Source organism: Nycticebus coucang, chromosome 5, assembly GCF_027406575.1.
Source record: "Nycticebus coucang isolate mNycCou1 chromosome 5, mNycCou1.pri, whole genome shotgun sequence".
Lineage (NCBI taxonomy): Eukaryota > Metazoa > Chordata > Mammalia > Primates > Lorisidae > Nycticebus > Nycticebus coucang.
In genome coordinates this window covers 52,668,538-52,688,601 of record NC_069784.1, presented here as the reverse complement: position 1 = coordinate 52,688,601, position 20,064 = coordinate 52,668,538, and the positions used below count along the sequence as shown (strand labels likewise).

Genomic DNA, 20,064 nt, shown 5'->3' with positions numbered 1-20,064 from the left:
GAAAGCTCCGAAGCACTATTTACAGTAAGGCAATATGGATCATTGTGAAGATACTTCTAGGGACTGAGTTCTTTGTGAGTTTCTATATGAGGTATAGTTTCTAGTGTTAGGTAGGGTTAATGTAAAGACACTGTTCAATATTTCTGTTTTTTTGGAAACTAAGAACCCTGGGGGAAGAAGTGAGACACTGACATTCTTATGGTATTAGAAAATAATTATTCTGGGCAAGGTATGGTGGCTCATATCTGTAATCCTAGTGCTGTGGGAGGTTGAAGCAGGTAGATCACTTGAGCTTAGGAGTTTGTGACCAGCCTAAGGGAGTCACCCCATCTTTGCAAAAGTAAAAAAACTTATTTTTTTTTTTCTTGCTGAGCACCTATAGTCCCAGCTACTGGTGAGGCTGAGGCAGGAGGATTTGTTGAACCCAGGAGTTTGAGGTTGCTGTGACCTAGGCTGACATTATGGGCACTCTAGCCTGGGCAAGAAAGTGAGACACTCTCAAAAAAAAAAAAAAAAATCTGTTCCTCTCTACTCTGTTGTAATTAAATGGTTGTGATAGGAATGTCTGTTTTGTTTCTCTTGCCATTTATTTGATTTTATTTATTTATTTTTGAGACAGTCTCACTATGTCACCTTTGGTAGAGTGCCGTGGTGTCACTGCTCACAGCAACCTCTCACTCTTGGGCTTAAGCGATTCTCTTGCCTCAGCCTCCCAAGTATCTGGGACTACAGGTGCCTGCCACAACACCTGGTTATTCTGTTGCAGATGTCGTTTAGCTGGCCTGGGCCAGGCTCGAACCTACCAGCTTCAGTGTTTATGGCTGGCACCATAACCACTGTGCCATGGGTGCCAAGTCTCTCTTGTCCTTCTTAATGTCATATTTGTTTGTACTTCCAGCTGTCTAAGGGCTTGAATCTCCTGTTGGGTATTTTCCCACACCTTCCCTGAAGGAGTCTATAGTAAGTCCTTGGTGCCCTCTTCTGCAGCCAGAGGGCGAAGGCCCCATAGAGAAGAAGATCCAGAGGAACCATTGTTGAGGAGGCCAAAGAGGTGTTTGAATTAATATGGTAGGGGGAGAACCAGTACCACAGACCCAGTGGGTAATAAGGTGTACAGCAGAGATCAGCAAGATAAGTAGGGGCAGTCACAGGGCCTAAAGACAAACAGAGGCAATTGTCTAATGAGGGGCAGAGGGCAAATTCATTGGCAGGAGGTAGAAATTTAGAAAATATACTCAAATTCAGAACCACTCAGCTTCTGAACTGAGTATAGAGTGACTTGATAGGGGCAGAGATCATTAGATGGAGCTCTTTCCTCTATAAAGAGAATGCTGCAAACCCTCTCTGGCTTCCCAACCTGGGACCATATGATCCCCTGCCACCAGAGATTGTGACAGACATGCTGGAGAAAAAGGTTTTGATCAGGTGTTGTTATCTAAAGCCACTAAGTCTACTTTAAGACTTGATGGTGTTCATGAATAAAGAATACTGGCCAGGCACTGTGGCCCAAGCCTGTAATCCTATCACTCTGGGAAGTTGAGGTGGGAGGATTATTTGAGCTCAGAAGTTAGAGACCAGCCTGAGCAAGAGTAAGACCTTGTCTCTACTAAAAATAGAAATACTAGCCAAGTGTAGTGGTGAGAGCTTGTAGTTGCAGCTACTCAGGAAGCTGAGGCAGGAGGATCATTTGAGTACACGAGGTTGAGGTTGTTAATAGCTGTGATGCCATTTCACTCTGTCCAGGGTGACAATAAGACACTGTCTCAAAAAAAAGAATACTGGCTGGGCACAGTGCCCCCACACCTGTGATCTTAGCACTCTGGGAGGCCAAGGTGGGAGGATTGCTTGAGGCCAGGACTTGAAGACCATCCTGAGCAAGAGAGTCCTCCTCTCTACAAACAATAGAAAAATTAGCTGGGTCTGTTGGTGTGAACCTGTAGTCCCACATACTTGGCAGGCTGAGACAGGAGACTTGCTTGAGTCTGGGAGTTTGAGGTTGCAGTGAGCTATGATGACGTTGCACTCTACCCTGAGCAACAAAGTGAGACTGTCTCGAAAGTAAAAAAGAATACTGATCACTTTTCTCCCTAATCTTTGCCCAGCTAACTCAGCTTGAAGCTATTTGAATTGAAGGCATTCAATGAAATTACCTCCAGTGTAGGGTACAAAAGATATGGTTAAGATCTTACTTTGGTTTAGTGACTGACAGCTATCAGGTAGGTAGATAGACTGTGCTGGAGGCAACAGTTCTCTGGATAAGGATTAATACCTGGGAACTGGAGTCTTACCAGGGGTCCCCTTCCTTTCCGGGCCTGGATATACTGAGGACAGTGCACCTATAGCAGATGGGCAATAGAAGTGAAGAGTTTATGGGTGGTCTCTTGCTATTGAGCCTTTGGTGATGACACCGAGTGAAGGGACTGGGCTAGCTTGGTGGAGAATGGAATAGAGACAGCTGTAGTTGAGGACAATTAGAACTGTTTTCCCCAACCTACCTACCTATGTCACATTGTCTCCCATTTCATCCTTAACCAGGGGAAGGAGTACATTGCTGACTTAATGGTTCATCCATGGTGCCATTTTTAGAGGGGTTAGAAATGTGTCTTGAAAATGCTTATCTTAGCGACAAGTTTGGAGCTTAAAAGGATCCTGACTTCTCAAGCACAGATCTTTTTTTTTTTTTTTAATATTTTTTTTTTTTTGTAGAGACAGAGTCTCACTTTATGGCCCTCGGTAGAGTGCCGTGGCCTCACACAGCTCACAGCAACCTCCAACTCCTGGGCTTAAGCGATTCTCTTGCCTCAGCCTCCCGAGTAGTCAAGCACAGATCTTAACATTACACTTTATAAAAGTATGAATCTACCTCCTCACCTCTATTTTTGGCTGAAATGATTTTCCTGACTTGTATATGATAAATTTTATGGAAAAAATACCTTATATAAAATGGGTGCTGTTAAAATTTCAGGTCATTTTGCAGCCACTCTGAATTGACATTTAGTATTAATAGTCTTATACAATAACTATAATAGTGAGACAATGTTAAATAATAAAACTTAACATTTACCAAATACTGCTGGGTACCCCTTTTTTTGGATTGAATCAGTAAAAACTATTTTTCAGTTTAGAGCTGACGGGGTTAGAGTGCCTTGGTTTCAGTAATGTAGATGGAGTCACTGTTAGTTTGATAAAAGGTAAGCTCAATAGGTATCAGGTTCCTAGGTATAAGGCATTTGGGAAAGTGATTTTAGCAGGGACAAGTCACTTTTAGGAAGACCAAATTTTATGAACTCCTTGGAGTTAGGTTAGGTTACTCTGAGCTGGTTGGGGAATGATCTTTTTCCTTTCCATTGTGTTGCATCTATATATTTCTGGGTGTTTCCCTCCCCATCTCCTGCTGTGACTTGAAAAGTTAGAGAATTGTGAGAAAGAGTATAAAATAGTCAAAGCTCCTGAACTTAACAGTTTGCTCTGTAGCTTTGTTTCTTCTATTTTATGTGCTAGTTAGCAGCTACACAGAAACCATCCTTTCAACTACTGACAACTTGGAAACTTGAGCCTACAAAAATAAGAGATTTTTTAAACTACTTATAATACTTCCTCACCACACTTAACATAACGCTATTGAAAAAAAAATTTTTTTTTTGAGACAGTCTCATTATGTTGCCCTTGGTAGAATGCCATGACGTCACAGCTTACAGGAACCTCAAACTCTTGAGCTTACGCGATTCTCTTGCCTCAGCCAAGTAGCTGGGACTACAGGCGCCCGCCACAACACCCAGCTATTTTTTTGTTGGAGTTGTCGTTGTTTAGCTGGCCCATGTTGGGTTCAGACCTGACAGCCACAATGCCCAGCTAGTCTTTGGTTGTAATTGTTTGCAGGCCTGGGCTGGATTTGAACCCACCAGCTCTGGTATATGTGGCTGGTGCTTTAGCTGCTTGAGCTAAGACGCTGAGCCTCTTTTTAATATTTGAAGTGGCAGAGGTGCAGCATATTGTTGGGGGCAATATATTTTGTACTTATAGTCAAAACTACTTTTTTAAAAAGATGGTCTCACCTCTGACCCAGGCTGAAATGCAGTGACATGATCATAGCTCACTGTAGCCTTGAACTCCTAAGGCTCAAATAATCCTCCTGCCTTTAGCCACCAGAATTGCTGTGATTATAGGCATGAGCCATCATACCTGGTTTATACAATAGTCAAACTTACTTTGTAAATTTCTTATAATTCAGAATTTAAGGATCAAATCTTAAATCTGACTAATGCATTATCATTTCAGAGATTGAAATTATAAACCTTTCTTGGCCTCCTTCCATAGGCATGATCATCCTATGGTCTCAGATACTACTTTGGTTCCCTTTCCCCCATTATAGTGGTAGTGGTTTTGTTTTCTAAGAATTGTATTTTTCTAGATTTCTAGCTCCTTTTCCATGTTGAGATTTTATTAACCTAGTAGTCAAGTTGTTTGTAGTTTTAACAATAAAGCCAGTTTGTAAAATACAAATCTGATTATTGTTGCTGTCCACTGGCCTAGTCAGAGACTCGGAGGCAGACACTACAGACGAAATGAATGATTTATTAAGGGATGGCTGGTGCTCACTCAGGCACAGCAGCAAATGGCCTTTTTTATTCACATTCTTATATACCCAAAATCATCAGATAGAAATAATCCAAGAACGGAAGACAAAAGGTAAAGATGCCTTATCAGAGTTAATCCAGCAAAGTACACACACACCTTTCTAAACCAAGGATATCCTGTTTAGAGATAAACAACAATGGAGGTGAACCACAAAGGGCTGGGTTGTCTGTTCTGTATGCCTACTTCTCTAAATGATTAACTGAAAGTTTTTGTGTAAATAGAGGTAGGGGATTAAGTTCAACGGGTCCATTGCCCGATGCAGATGCTCTGTCTCTAGCTAGGACTTGGCGAGAGCCCTCCAGGACATTCTTTCCTTTAAGGTGTGACTGCCTGCATTTTTCAGCAAAGCTGCTTATGTGAGCTGGGGGAGAATATCCCCCAAAACTCATATCTAGCCCAAGTACTGGAAATGTCCCTTCTCAGGGTCTCGTAACTTCAAGGAGCACAAATGAGAATGATTCACCTACAAGGGTGCAGTGGACTGTGCTCCTTCAGATTATGTTACTCTCTGCCTTTTTACTTTGTTTTTTGAGAGAGTCTCACTTTGTCACCCTTAGTAGAGTGCCATGATGTCACAGCTCACAGCAACCTCAAACTCTTGGGCTCAAGCAATTCTCTTTGCCTAGGCCTCCCAAGTAGCTGGGACTACAGGCGCCCACCACAACACCCACCTATTTTTAGAGACAGGGTCTCGCTCTTGCTCAGGCTGGTCTCTAACCCCCCTTGGCCTCCCAGAGTGCTAAGATTACAGGTGTAAGTCACCGTGCCCAGCCCTTGCTTTTTTACTTTGGTACCTCTCCACCGCTCTCAGAATAAAGTATGGATTTAATATTTGTGAGTTGGCTTACTTTTCCCTCCCGGCTTACTGCTCACCATTTCCTTTTTTTTTTTTTTTGCTTTTAATAATTTTATTTTTCTCTAATTTTTGTTACTTTAGTTTCCCATAGCACCTTGGCAATGTTGAAAACAAATACAAGGATGTACTCATTTAAACATTTTATGCATAAGCATGTGTCATACCATTTTGGGAGGGGACATTTTTGACAACAGAAACAAACCTACACAATAGACAAAAGTCAGAGAACTGATTTTAACCCCCAAACCCTCACATTTAGAGATGTCATTCAAAAGACACCTGAATCAGGATTTAAACAAAAAGCTGATATGGATTATTTCTTTACACATGCTAATCAGAGTTCTGTGCTGAAAAGTGAAAATAAACCCATTTAACACACAGCCTGTTAATATCTGAGTTGCACTTTTAGGAACTGTCTACTCAAAGATTCACAAAAAGTCCTCAGCTTTAAAAATTAAACTTTAAGTTATTTAATAATCAGGTGAATTATAAAATAGAACTGATTCTCAACTTGAAAATAAATTCAACTCCTTAAATATCCTCATTCAGATAATAAAAAGTGAAATGTCTAAGTATTTTCTTGGACACTCAGGTGAGCTACATTAGCATATGCCAAAAAGCCCAGTTAAATTAATGGCCACCAAATTTAAGGAAATATAAAGTATTAGAAAACTTTACCTGTCATATAATTAAGAATTTATAAAATCCCCTTAAAAGAAACACATGTCCTCTTTTGAGTTTGCCTTTTCTGTTAAAAGAAAAACTGGTACTTTTAAAATGATTAATATATATTGCCAACACAAATATCAGAGACTTAACTCCAGTGTTGTCTGACCATGTCAGAGTAAAGCCAGTGGACATTTAAGCCAAGAGACCAATTATTAAGGCTATACCTAATAAACTAAAGAAGTGTTCAATTAACTTTTTTTTTTTTTTGTAGAGACAGAGTCTCACTTTATGGCCCTCGGTAGAGTGCCGTGGCCTCACACAGCTCACAGCAACCTCCAACTCCTGGGCTTAAGCGATTCTCTTGCCTCAGCCTCCCGAGTAGCTGGGACTACAGGCACCTGCCACAACGCCCGGCTAGAGAAGTGTTCAGTTGACTTTTAAATGCTATTTTCTGTTCCAGCAACATTTTTCTTTCTTTTCTATTGTAAACACTAGTGAAGATACTAATACTCCATCATTTAAGCGTTTTACAAGCAAACCTGGTTATTTAAAAAGAAAATGGAATGTGAAATATTCAAGCTACCTTAATTTTAGGAATCAAAATAAACCAGAATTCTGCGTGTCATCTGATCTCCTGTACACTGACTGCTCACCATTTTCAAGTTTAGCAGCAGCCACTTTTAGATCTTCTACCGTCTATACTCCCCTGCATTCCTCCTATTTTGTCTATCTCTCAAGAGTCAAATTTTAATATTTATTTAGAGATAGGATCTTGCTCTGTTGTCTAGACTAGAGCGCGCTGGTATGATCAGATCTCCCTGTAACCTCAAGCTTCTGGGCTCAAGTGATCTTCTGGCCTCAGCTTCCCAAGAAGCTGGAACTGGAGAGATGGAGTCTTACTATGTTGCTGAAGCTGGTCTTGAATTTCTGGCCTCAAGAGATACTCTCGCATCAGCCTCCCAGCATGTTGGGATTATAGTCATGAGCCATAGCACTCAGCCCAGAATCAATTTTTTTAATTTTTTGTTTGTTGAGACAGGTATCACTCTGTCACCTAGGCTAGAGTGCAGTGGTGTCGTCATAGCTCATTGCATCCTCAAATTCCTGGGCTCAAACAATCCCTTGCCTCAGCCTGAGTAGCTGGGAGTAGCTGGAACTACAGGCATGTGCCACCATGCCTGGCTAATTTTTCTACTTTTTTGTAGAGATTGGTGGGGAGGAGGGTCTCACTTTTGCTTAGGCTGGCCTTGAACTCACGACCTCCTGCTTCGGCCTCCCAAAGTGCTGGGATTACAGGCATTAGCCCAGCGTTTCTCAACCTGTGGGTCGTGACCCCTTTGTAACAATGAAAATACATCCTGCATATCAGATATTTACATTACAATTCATAACAGTAGCAGAATTACAGTTATGAAGTAGCAAGGAAAATAATTTTATGGTTGGGGTTACCACAACATGAACTGTTTTAAAGAGTCGAGGCATTAGGAAGGTTGAGAACCACTGCATGATTAGCCACTGTGCCTGGCAAAGAATCAAATTTTATTTTGATTTTTTTTTTTTTTTTTTTTTTTTGTAGAGACAGAGTTTCACTTTATGGCCCTAGGTAGAGTGCCATAGCATCACACAGCTCACAGCAACCTCCAACTCCTGGGCTTAAGCGATTCTCTTGCCTCAGCCTCCCAAGTAGTTGGGACTACAGGCGCCTGCCACAACACCCAGCTATTTTTTTGTTGCAGTTTGGCCGGGTCCGGGTTTGAACCTGCCACCCTCGGTATATGGGGCCGGCACCTTACCGACTGAGCCACAGGTGTCGCCCTAGAATCAAATTTTAAAATCTCTGGAAAGCCTTCCCTTACTGAAAGAGTGGGTCCCCCCATTGCCATTTTCTTTAACCCCTTACTTTTAGCATAACACTTGACAGCATCCTATATTGTAACTGCCTAACTTAAATTTGTCTCCTGCACTAGTCTGTCTATACGTTTCTTTTTTTTTGCAGTTTTTTTTTTTGGCCAGGGCTGGGTTTGAACCCACCACCTCTGGTATATGGGGCCAGCGCCCTACTCCTTTGAGCCACAGGCGCTGCCCTGTCTAAAGGTTTCTTAAAGACAGGACTTTGTTGCTCTACTTTAGCAGTTTAGTGTCCCTGAATTGATAAACTTTCTTAATAGACTCCCATATACGTTCCCTCACTGCTCTAGAGTTTTTCTCAGCAATTTTTCTTTTTTTTGCTGTTTTTGGCTGGGGCCGGTTTGAACCCGCCACCTCCGGTATATAGGGCCCTACTCCTTGAGCCACAGGTGCCGCCAATCTCAGCAATTTCTTAAAGGAGGTAGGGAGACTGCAAAGAGTTGAAAGCCAGGTGTAGTAAAGCAACTCTGAAGGAAGCTGCTTTTAAAAGTTGGGCTCCTGGCTGGCCACAGTTACTCACACCTGTAATCCCAGCACTTTGGAAGGCAGAGGCAGATGGATTGCCTGAGCTCAGAAGTTTAAGAACAGACTGAGCAAAAGTGAGATGCCATCTCTGCTAAAAATAGAAAAACTAGCTGGGTGTTGTGGAGAGCACCTGTGATCTCAGATACTCAGGAAGCTGAGCAAGAGGATCACTTGAGCCTGAGTTTGAAGTTGGTGTGAGTTCTGATGCCATGACACTTGAGCCAGGGAAATAGAGTAAGACTCTATCTCAAAAAATAAATAACAAAAGATAGGCTCTTAACATGTAAATTAAATCAAATGCAAATTATAATAACTTGCAGAAGTGATAGCAAAGCTTCCTCCCAGAGGCTTAATGGTTAACGGTGGCCAAAAACACCCTTTGACTCCCAAGGTTCCTGTTATGTACCCAAATCACTGTCCATCCCAGCGCTGAGTCTGGACAAGTCACTCACCCGCAAGGCAAGCAGGAAACTAAGTTCCCAGGCTGCCCCCAGAAGTTTCTTTCCACCTGAGAGCCGTCCAGACGGGTTGAGTACTGTCGGATGATCAAGCCCAGTGACCACAGACAGGAAAGCTGTGACATTTATAGCCACTAGTTTCAGGAACATGAGGTCCAACATGTGCTGTCCCGAGGTAGCCACTGAACAGTGATATTCCATGCAGCATATAGGAGCGTAACTACAAAAGTAACCAGTAAGTCAGAAGATGCTAAATGGTCGGAGAGTCCCCCAGCCAGAGCTAGCTGGGTTCCTGCCAGGACTGTAACTGACTACCGTAGTGGGACGAGGTTCCCTCTAGCCAAAGGAAACAAAACAGCACAACGGGTCACTCCCATTCGCACCCTGGCTGCAGCTGAGAAGGTGGGCAACTCTGAGTTGCCTCCGCTTCAGATCCCTTCCAGCCCAAGGCCTGCCGTTGTCCACAGATACGGTGGTGGCCTGGAAGGGAAGGATGGGGAGAATGAAGTGTGAATATAAAACGACTAGCTTTGACCACTGACTCCTCGCCTTCCTTTTCGTGATCTAGAGCTGCGAATTTCGTCCCCTAAAGCCTAAAGACTCTCCATCTATTCTGGAGGAAGTCACCTAATTATCACTGTTCTGCAGGGAACGGAGATTTGGTAATAATCATGTTCCTTTTCTCTTGTACAGACTAGTCTGGGCTTTGGACTATTACTGCCTTAAACCTCTCTAGGTCCTTTAGCCCTGGATTCAACTGAACTTGCGTGCGTGTACATTGGGGGCCCCTGGGGAACTCGGTACTGGCCGCCAGGGCTGAGATCACCGCGGCGCTTTCTCGCCCCGCCCCCAATCCAGTAGGCTCCACCCTCCGTCCTGACTATTTAAAGCGGAACGTACGGCTGGCCCTGTGCTTAAAGACGTAAAGATCCTCTGGGTAGTGGCTGCTCTGAAGGAGATACGCGCACAGTAACTCGCAGATGTAGACCAGAGACGAGAGGTTCCAGTCCTGATTTTCCACTTAAAAGGCCCACTGAACTCTTTTTCTCGTCGGATGTTGTTTGTCCCTCGCGAGTCACCGTTGGGTCGCCCAGGAGGCGTGACGAGGGGCGGGAAGTGGGGCTACAGCGGAGCCGCGAAGCCGGCACGGCCGCTGTCATGGACGCTTGGGTCCGCTTCAGTGTTCAGAGTCAGGCCCGGGAGCGGCTGTGTAGGTGCGGCCCGAATAGGAACGTGGGGAGGACGGGCCGAGGAAGGTTCTCGTGTGGCGAGGTCAATTCAGGTGGCAGGGGTCAAAAAGGGTCAAGTCGGCTACGGGGGCCGGGATGGACTGTGGGGCGCAGATTGGAGCCGGTCGTGAGATGATTCTTTTCTGCTCAGGGGAGAGATGGGGAAACTGAGGCACGAATGGGCCATTAGGGAGGCCGCTCAGGGTCGCCGAGTTCACATTAAGACCAACAGTTTATTCACTGGGCGGTGGTGGAATGAGTGTGGCCCCACTCCGCATCGCGAACCGGACTCTGTCCCCAGACCTGAGGAGGCTCTCCTAGTTTCTGTGTCCCTTTACCATGTTGTCACCTGGGAACCCCTCTGCCTCCACTTTTTTTTTTTTTTTAAAGAGACAGAGTCTCACTTTGTTGCCCTTGGTGAGTGCTGTGGCGTCACAGCTCACAGCAACTTCCAGCTCCTGGGCTTAGGCGATTCTCTTGCCTCAGCTTCCGGAGTAGCCGGGACTACAGGCGCCCGCCACAGCGCCCGGCTATCTGCTTCCACTCTTGTCTTTTGGTCTCGATTCAGCTCCGGGGCCTTGAAATCTCTTAATTTGCCTATTCTGTGAATGCTTTGCCCTTCAGCTTTCCCCTCTCATATCAGTCACTTGTCTCGATGTTGCACTTGTGACGGACCCTGCTGCCTTGTGATGAACCCCTTCAGGCTTCATCATTGTCAAATTTTATTTTCTCAACTTTCAGTAGTGTTCTCCACCTACTTATAGGCTCCTTTTTATCCTTATGCCTTTCCCTTCCCTCAGTCTGGAGGAGAAATGGTGAGATGTGGGCATGAAAACCAGCTAAGGTGTCATACTGGAAAGAGGGGAAGTCTATCCCTGCCTTTTGGAGGATACTTCTGAGGGAGAGGTTAGGGAGGTCTCTGCCTTACCTTACCTGTCCTCTTCTCCAGGGCTGCTCAGTATGCTTGCTGTCTTCTCGGCCATGCCCTGCAGAGACATGGGGCTAGTCCTGAGTTACAGAAACAAATTCGACAACTGGAGGGTCATCTGAGCCTTGGAAGAAAGCGTAAGTAACTGTACTGTGCCTTTCTTTTTTTTTTTTTTGGTTTTTGGCTGGGGCTGGGTTTGAACCCACCACCTCTGGCACATGGGGCCGGTGCCCCACTCCTTGAGCCACAGGCGCCGCCCAACTGTGCCTTTCTTTACCACCCCAGCCCTTGCTCCATCCCTGGCTAGTCTCCGTTGGTCTTTTGTTCCTGTTTTTCACCCTCTCTGCCAATTCTCCCACTTGTGGCTCTGCATGCCTCCCATTGATAATAAGAGAGTAGGGGTAAGGAAGTAATGGAAGATGGGAGAGAATAGGCCAAGGCTGAGAAAACTAAACTGGGATAAAAATTATTTAAAATTTGGGCCGGATGTGGCGGTTCATGCCTATAATCTTGGCACTTTGGGAGGCCAAGGCAGCTGCACCGCTTGAGCTCAGGTGTTAAAAGACCAGCCTGAGCAAGAGGGAGACCTCATCTCTACTAAAAATAGCTGGGCGTTGTGGTGGGCACCTGTAGTCCCAGGTACTCAGGAGGCTGAGGCAAGATGATCACCTAAGCCCAAGGGATTGAGGTTGCTCTTCAGCATTCTACCCAGGGCGACAGAGTGAGAGAATGTCTCAAAAAATAATAATTAAAATTTGAAGTAAAAAAATTTTTTTTGAAGTAAAAAGAAATGAATTGTTTATGTTCTTTTTAAAAGTTATTACCATTAGTTGCTCAACTTTCATCTTCCTTTCTTTTTTTCTGTTTCTTGCCTCTTTACCTCCAAATCCTTCCTTGCTTTTTCTTTCTAATCTTCACAAGTTCTACGCTTGGGTAACTCAGCAGATGCCCTTGAGTCAGCCAAAAGAGCTGTGCACCTCTCAGACGTTGTTCTGAGATTCTGCATCACTGTTAGTCACCTCAATCGAGCCTTGTACTTCGCCTGTGACAATGTCCTGTGGGCTGGAAAGTCTGGACTGGCTCCCCGTGTGGATCAAGAGAAGTGGGCCCAGCGTTCATTCAGGTTTGGTACAATTTTATCCTATAAGACCTATAATAACCTCTATATTGCATAGCTAGCCTTTTTTGTGAAAGGTCTCTCAGGATCTTAACCAATCACGGCTTCAAATCTTCATTTAGTTCAGAAACTATCAGAGAATAATGAATGAGGGCAGATAGAAGACAGATGCTGTTCCATGATCAACAACTAATATTAGGCAAGATAACATATATAGGTCACTATGAAAGTTTTGAGACAGACTGTGTTATAGTCCATTATTTCACTTCCAAGAAACACAGTTAACAGCCTCCTTTTTGATTCACCCATGCAAGTTTCAACTTGCTCAGCTTATGGGTTATTGGGAGGGCTTCCTTTGTTTCTGTTTGCACAGATTTTACATTTCTTGATTTTTGTGTATCTCAAAACTTTCATAATGACCCACATATAGTGATTTAATTGTGAGGCATGAGGGGTTATGATCGCCTCACTACCTGCTCATTCATTCATTCTAAAAACATTTATTAAGTGCTTATTATGGGCCAGAGAATAAAGCGAAGAGCCAAAAAGATATGGTTCCTGCTCCTAGGAAGCTTCCCTTAGCTGGGGAAACAGATATTAAAACAAATAACCACTCAGATATATTTGTGGGAAGGTACATAGCGTTATGAAAGAATATAAAAAGGGGACCTAGTAGCTAGTTTAGAGTTAAAGATCAGCAAAGAGCCTTGGCGCCTGTATGTAGTACAGTGGTTATAGCGCCAGCCACATACACCAAGAGTGGTGGGTTTGAATCCAGCCCCAGCCAGTTAAACAACAATGACAACTGTGATAGAAAATAGCCGGGTGTTTTGGTGAGTGCCTGTAGTCCCAGCTACTTGGGAGGTTGGAGCAAGAGAATCGCTTAAGCCTAAGAGTTTGAGGTTGCTGTGAGCTGTAACGCCAGGGCACTCTATCAAGGGTGATATAGTGAGACTCTGTCTCAAAAAAAAAAAAAAAAAGATAAAAAAAGAAAATCAGTAAAGAAACTCTTTGAGAAGTAATATTTTAGTTTAGACCTGAAGTCTGAGAGTAAACAGTAGCAGAAAAGATCTTTCCAAACAGAGAAAATAGCACATTCTAAGGCTTTAAACCAAGAAAGACTTCAGAGAAACATGGAGAAAGCCAGTGTGATGGACAGTATTGAGTGAAGAACATAAATTTAAGTTGTAGCCAGCCAAAAGATGGCTGGGTGTTGTGGCCAGCACCTGTAATCCCAGCTACTTGGGAGGCTGAGGCAGGAGAATCGCTTGGGCCCAGGAGTTTGAGGTTGCTGTGAGCTGTGATGCCACAGGACTCTACCAAGGGTGACATAATGAGACTCTGCCTCAAAAAAAATATATATATATATATATTTTTTTTTTTTTTTTTTTTTTGTAGAGACAGAGTCTCACTTTATGGCCCTCGGTAGAGTGCCGTGGCCTCACACAGCTCACAGCAACCTCCAACTCCTGGGCTTAAGCGATTCTTTTGCCTCAGCCTCCCGAGTAGCTGGGACTACAGGCGCCCGCCACAACGCCCGGCTATTTTTTGGTTGCAGTTTGGCCAGGGCCGGGTTTGAACCCGCCACCCTCGGCATATGGGGCCGGCGCCCTACCGACTGAGCCACAGGCGCCGCCCCCTATATATATTTTTTAAGTTGTAGTGATAGGCAGGAGCCAGATAATTCATACAGAACCTTGTAGGCAATGTTAAGAATTTTTTATTTGTTTTGTTTAAATTTTATCCTCTGTGCATTGGGACATTGTTTAAGGCTTCTGTACACAGATGTGACTTGATTCAAATTGTGTTTGAAGAGCATCTCTCCAGCCAGGTGCAGTGGCTCATGCCTGTAATCCTAGCACTTGAGGAGGCTGAGGCAGGTGGATTGCTTGAGCTTACCAGTTCAAGACCAGCCTGAGCAAAAAGTGAGACCTGGTCTCTACTAAAAATAGAAAAACTGAGGCAAGAGGATCACTTGAGCCTAAGAGTTTGAGGTTGCTGTGGGCTATGATGCCACAGAAGTCTACCCAGGGCAACAGCTTGAGGCTCTGTCTTAAAAAAAAAAAGAGCATCTCTCCTGCTGCAATGTAGAAAATGGATTGCAGTGGGATAAGAGAGATGTCCTAATCTGAGCAAGAGATAACTTTGGCTTAGACTAAGGAGGTGGCTCACAATGGAGGGAGAGAGAAATAGGATTTGGGAGTAAAATTCTTTGCATATGGGCGGTGCCTGTGGCTCAACAGAGTAGGGCGCCGGTCCTATATGCCAGAGGTGGTGGATTCAAACCCGGACCTGGCCAAAACCTGAAAAAAAAAAAAATTCTTTGCATATATATATAATACCTGTATTTGTTTCCCTATGATTGTTTTTGTTCTTTTTCATTATATTAGCATCTTCCACCTCCACTTCTGTCTTGCTTTTCTCTTCGTTTTTCCCAGTGATTTACTGAAGGATCTTGGGGTCACCAGATGAAGGGGCTTTGACGTGAGGAATGAAGAGGCTTGACACAAGTCTGTGTCAGGGGACTGAGGGACTCTAGAAGGAGCCCTCCCAGGCAAACCTTGGGTCCATATTTATTATAATAAAATGGAAAGAAGTAGACAAACACTGCTTGTCCAACGTTAGCACTGATTAGGGAGGATGTGAAGAAGGTCAGATAGAATGTCTCCACCTTTGTTTTTGTAAAACTGCAGACCTCGAGCACAGCCTCTCCCTCTAGCATCAAGAGACCTTTAGAGTCTAGAGAATCTCTACCATAACTATTAATCTTGGTATTGCCATACCTCACATATACATTCTCTCTTGGAGGCCAGTTTTCTGATCTGCATGTACACAACTCACATGCCATTCTAATGATTGTCTAGGTCTCTCAGGCAGGAAGCAAATCTTTTTTTATTGAGACAGTCTCACTTTGTTGTCTTCAGTAGAGTGCTGTGACGTCACAGCTCACAGCAACCTCCAGCTCTTGGGCTTAGGCGATTCTCTTGCCTCAGCCTCCTGAGTAGCTGGGACTACAGGTGCTCGCCACAACACCTGGCTATTTTTTTTTTTGTTGTTGTTGCAGTTTGGCCAGGGCTGGGTTTGAACCTGCTACCCTCGGTATATGGGACCGGCGCCCTACTCACTGAGCCACAGGCACTGCCCGGGGAAGCAAATCTTACGGTAAAGATCAGGGCTTGGGCCAGGCTTGGTGGCTCATGCCTGTAATCCTAGCACTCTGGGAGGCCAAGGAGGGTGGGTTGCCTGAGCTCACGGGCTTGAGCAAAACTGAGACCTGTCTCTAAAACTAGCTGACTACTGTAGTAGGTGCTGGTAGTCCTAGCTACTCAGGAGACTGAGGCAAGAGAATTGCTTGAGCCCAGGAGTTTGAGGTTGCTGTGAGCTGTGACACCACAGTACTCTACCAAGAGTGACTCCAAAAAAAAAAAAAAAGATCAGGGCTCAATTTTCCCTACAATTTACAAATATGATATGGCTTATAATGTAGAGGGGGTGGAGCAAAGACATGGCTATATTATTATGGGAAAGGAACTCCCTGGGAGAGTCTATACAAGTCTATATACTATACTTATTTCCTTCAACAAATATTTGTTGAGCTCTTATTATTTGACAAGCACTTGTCTAGACACAAGGATGCAGTGATTAAAGACAAACAAGGCCCCTGCTCCATTACTTATAATGGGAAGAGATAAAAAGAAATTGATGATAAATAAGAAAAATATCAGATAGTAACAAGTACCATGCAGGAAAATAAAATAGGGCCAGGTGGGGTGGTGTGGTGGCTTATCCCCTAATCCTAGCGTTTGGGAGGCCAAGGCAGGAGGGTAGCTTGAGGCCAGGAGTTCAAGACCAGTCTGGGCAACATGCCAAAATTCTGTGTCCACAAAAAATAAAAATATTTAGCTGTGGTGTTACATACCTGTATTCCCAGCTACTAGGGAGACAGACCCAGGAGGATTGTTAGAGCCCTTCTGTAACATATTAGTTACAGAAGAGTGGAAAGACTTTTTTTTTTTTTTATTGGGGTATAATTGACAAATACATATTTAAGGTGTACAGCTTCATGTTTTACACATATATATTGTGAAATAACCATCACAATTGAAGTATTTAACATATTTATCACCTAACAGAGTTACCTTGTTTATTTTTTTAGAGACAGAGTCTCACTTTATCACCCTCGGTAGAATGCTGTGGTGTCACAGCTCACAGCAACCTGCAACTCCTGGGCTTAGGTGATTCTCTTGCCTCAGCCTCCTGAGTAGCTGGGACTACAGGCACCCACCACAATACCTGGCTATTTTTTTGTTGCAGTTTGGCCAGGGCCGGGTTTGAACCTGCCACCCTTGGTATATGGGGCCAGCGCCCTACCCACTGAGCCACAGGCACCACTCTACCTTTTTTTTTTTTATGGCGAGAACACTTAAGATCTACCCTCTTAGCAAATTTCAAATATACAACACAGTATTGTATTTTAGGAGTTTATTGGTTATAGAAAAAAAAACCCACAGTATTGTTAACTATAGTCACTGTGCTGTACATTAGATCTCCAGAACTTATTTATTTTGTGTAACTGAAACATCACACCCTTTTTTTTTTTTCTGAGACAGAGTCTCACTCAGTAGACTGTTTCAAAATGTCACCCTCAGTAGAGTGCCATGGAGTCATAGCTCACAACAACCGCAAACTCTTGGGCTCAAGTGATTCTCTTGCCTCAGCCTCCCAAGTAGCTGGGAACACAGGTGCCCGCCACAACACCTGGCTATTTTTTGTTGCAGTTGTTATTGTTGGTTAGCTGGCCCAGACCGGGTTCGAGCCTGCCAACTTTGGTGTATGTGGCTGGAGCCATAACCACTGTGCTACGAGCACTGAGCCTGAAACTTCATACACTTTAACCAATATCTTGTCATCTCTCCCATCCCCCAGTCCCTAGAAACTGCCATTCTATTCTGTGCTTCTATGAATTACACTATTTTAGATTCCATGTATAAGTGAAATTATATAATATCTGTCTTTCTGTATCTGGCTTATTTCACTTACCATCATGTTCTCAAGGGAGGACATTTCCAATAAGGCATAGGAGTGATAGCGCTTACTTCTGTTTTCTAATGCGTAATCCCTTTGCAGTATGGGAAAAGAAAACGTTAGAATGTTATGTTGAATATGTTCAGTAGGTGTACTTACACTACTGACCCTTGTGTTGTGTGTATTGCAGGTACTATCTGTTCTCCCTCATCATGAATTTGAGCCGTGATGCTTATGAGATTCGCCTACTGATGGAACAAGAGTCTTTAGCTTGTAGCCGTCGACTGAAGAGTTCTGGAGGAGGAATCTCAGGAGGAATTGAAACTGGGGAACTTGGGGGATCAGGAACACCAGGAAGAGGTCTACCCCAAGTGGCTGTGAAGCTTCGGCTCCGAGTCCTGCTCCTGGCTCGAGTCCTTCGAGGTCATCCCCCACTTCTGCTGGATGTGGTCAGAAATGCCTGTGATCTCTTCATTCCGCTGGACAAACTAGGTCTCTGGCACTGTGGCCCTGGGATTGTGGGGCTTTGTGGTCTCGTGTCCTCCATCCTGTCTATTCTCACCCTAATATGTCCCTGGCTACGACTGAAACCCTGACATTCTGGTACAGGAAAAGGAGGGGCCCTGAATTGACAAGATGGAATCTTGGATCGTCCTCCATATACCAGCTTCGTTCTAATTCTACTCCTTGGTTAAAGCTAAATTTCAGAGATTTAGAGATAGGGGAAGAAGCTTTGGGAAAGATGAGGTGAGATAGGTGACTCATGAGGTCAGTAGGATGATTCTAATATCTAGATTTGTCTGAGCATTTGTTCTTCTTTCATTGCCTGTGTCGCACTTTTTACTTTGCATCTTTTAAATCTATTTAGGAGTCTATGTCTATGTGTCTCTCTTATTTACATTCTGAGTCCCCTTTCCAGGAATTTAATCAGCAGAATTACTTTTTGATAGGGAAGGTGTGAAGTTTTGTCTGTAAGTTTCTAACTACCTTCTTTTTTCTCACAGAGGTGGCTTGTGGCAGATTTTTCTTTTTTCAGACTCCTAATCATTATTTTTAGACTTTATGTCCCAATGGACGCTTCCCTGTGTTTCTGTACAACAGGTGGTTTGACCTTCCTCTTCCTCCCTCATGTCTAACCTCCCTCATGATTTGGCCCTTACTCTTCCCTATCCCCACCCCTTAAGATTTCTGCTTATATTTGATTTCAGAGCTTTGTTCCTTAGCCTGTTTTTATCCCTTCTTTGCCTATCCAGAATGATGCTGTGTCTAGCATCTTGCTGTAAATACTGTACAATGATTCCATGTAATTAGCTGTGGCTCATGCCCACAATGGAGAGCAAGCCTTCCAGGTCTGCAAATTAAAGATCACTTTGCTCATTGACATTTGGTCTGGTCTCTCAGTTTTTGATCATTTGAAGCTGCTTTCCTGTCACTGTGCTTTAGGGTTTCTCATGGGATTGACACTAATCATCACCTACATGTCTTTATAGAGCACCTACAGAGTGCAGGAAAAAATACTAGGTAGCAGACACATAAAAAGCTAAATAGGGCTCAGCGCCTGTGGCGCAAGCTGCTAAGGCACCAGCCACATACACCTGAGCTGGTGAGTTCGAATCCAGCCTGGGCCCTGCCAAACAACCATGATGGCTGCAACCAAAAAATAGCCGGGCATTGTGGTGGGTGCCTGTAGTCCCAGCTACTTGGGAGGCGGAGGCAGGAGAATCGCTTGAGCCAGGAGCTGGAGGTTGCTGTGAGCTGTGATGCCACAGCACTCTACCCAGGGTGACAGCTTGAGGCTCTGTCTCAAAAAAAAAAAAAAAAAAAAAAAAAAAGCTAAACAGCACCACAGTACCAACTTTAAGAAATTTATACCTGGTTGAAGAGTTAGAGTGTCCAAGTAGTGGTCTAATGGTAAAGTAATTATGCCAGTGCCACAAAACACACAGCATACCTATTCACAGATATAGTCCCTCTAAAAACTATTATGCCAGAAGGCAGCACAGGCTGAGACCACAAACAGAACTAAGGAGAGTGGGGCTGGTAATGCTTTGTTTGGAGATGTGTCTTCACATTTTGGAACCCATCTGCTTGACGTGTGAGGAAAATGATACCACTGCTATCAGTTCTTTCATTTTCCTTATCTCAGGTTGAGATAAATAGGGTTAGAAAGTTAAAAAGAGCCTAGGTGCCCATAGCACAGTGGTTATGGTGCCAGCCACATACACCAAGGCTGGCAAGTTGGAACCTGGCCCCGGCCAGCTAAACAACAATGACAACTGCAATAAAAAATAGCCAGACCAGGGTGGCACCTGTGGCTCAAGGAGTAGGGCACTGGCCCCATATACTGCCGGTGGTGGGTTCAAGCCCAGCTCCGGCCAAAACTGCAAAAAAAAAAGCCAGATGGGGTGGCACCTGTGGCTCAAAGGAGTGGGGCACAGGCCTCATATACTGGAGATGGCGGGTTCAAACCCAGCCCCGGCCAAAAAAAAGAAAAAAATAGCCGGTCACTGTGGCAGGTGCCTGTAGTCCCAGCTACTTGGGAAGCTGAGGCAAGAGAATCACTTAAACCCAAGAGTTTGAGGTTGCTGTGAGTTGTGATGCCACAGCCCTCGACCAAGGGCAACATAGTGAGACTCTGTCTTAAAAAAAAAAAAAAAGAATCTATCACTCATTTCTAACTTCTGTTTCAACTCTGAGGAAAGCACTATCGA

At 44.1% G+C, this 20,064-nt stretch overlaps 1 protein-coding gene and 1 pseudogene across 3 annotated transcripts; one reads left to right on the top strand and one right to left on the bottom strand.

Annotated features, from left to right (window-relative positions):
* Positions 1-109: 109 nt before the first annotated feature.
* LOC128585477 (putative gonadotropin-releasing hormone II receptor) lies at positions 110-9,833 on the bottom strand (annotated as a pseudogene).
* A 145-nt stretch (positions 9,834-9,978) lies between these two features.
* On the top strand, positions 9,979-18,734 carry PEX11B (peroxisomal biogenesis factor 11 beta). 3 transcript variants are annotated; one of them, XM_053591789.1, is made up of 4 exons: positions 9,979-10,326; positions 11,233-11,348; positions 12,133-12,334; positions 17,544-18,734. In XM_053591789.1, exons 1-4 carry the CDS (start codon positions 10,109-10,111, stop codon positions 17,947-17,949), a joined length of 942 nt encoding a protein of 313 aa, XP_053447764.1. In that variant the 5' UTR covers positions 9,979-10,108; the 3' UTR covers positions 17,950-18,734. The 3 variants fall into 3 exon arrangements, with proteins under 3 accessions (XP_053447764.1, XP_053447765.1, XP_053447767.1); XM_053591790.1 differs by having other exon boundaries at positions 9,989-10,268; XM_053591792.1 differs by lacking the exon at positions 9,979-10,326 and adding an exon at positions 10,363-10,455.
* The last annotated feature ends 1,330 nt before the right edge of the window (positions 18,735-20,064 follow it).

What these genes read in the sequence shown, in the direction of transcription:
- PEX11B (XM_053591789.1), top strand. Translation starts at nt 10,109, where the DNA reads ATGTTGTTTGTCCCTCGCGAGTCACCGTTGGGTCGCCCAGGAGGCGTG. An exon ending in GAAGGTTCTCGTGTGGCGAG is followed by an intron (nt 10,327 to 11,232) that starts GTCAATTCAGGT and finishes CCTCTTCTCCAG; the next exon opens with GGCTGCTCAGTATGCTTGCT. An exon ending in TCTGAGCCTTGGAAGAAAGC is followed by an intron (nt 11,349 to 12,132) that starts GTAAGTAACTGT and finishes AATCTTCACAAG; the next exon opens with TTCTACGCTTGGGTAACTCA.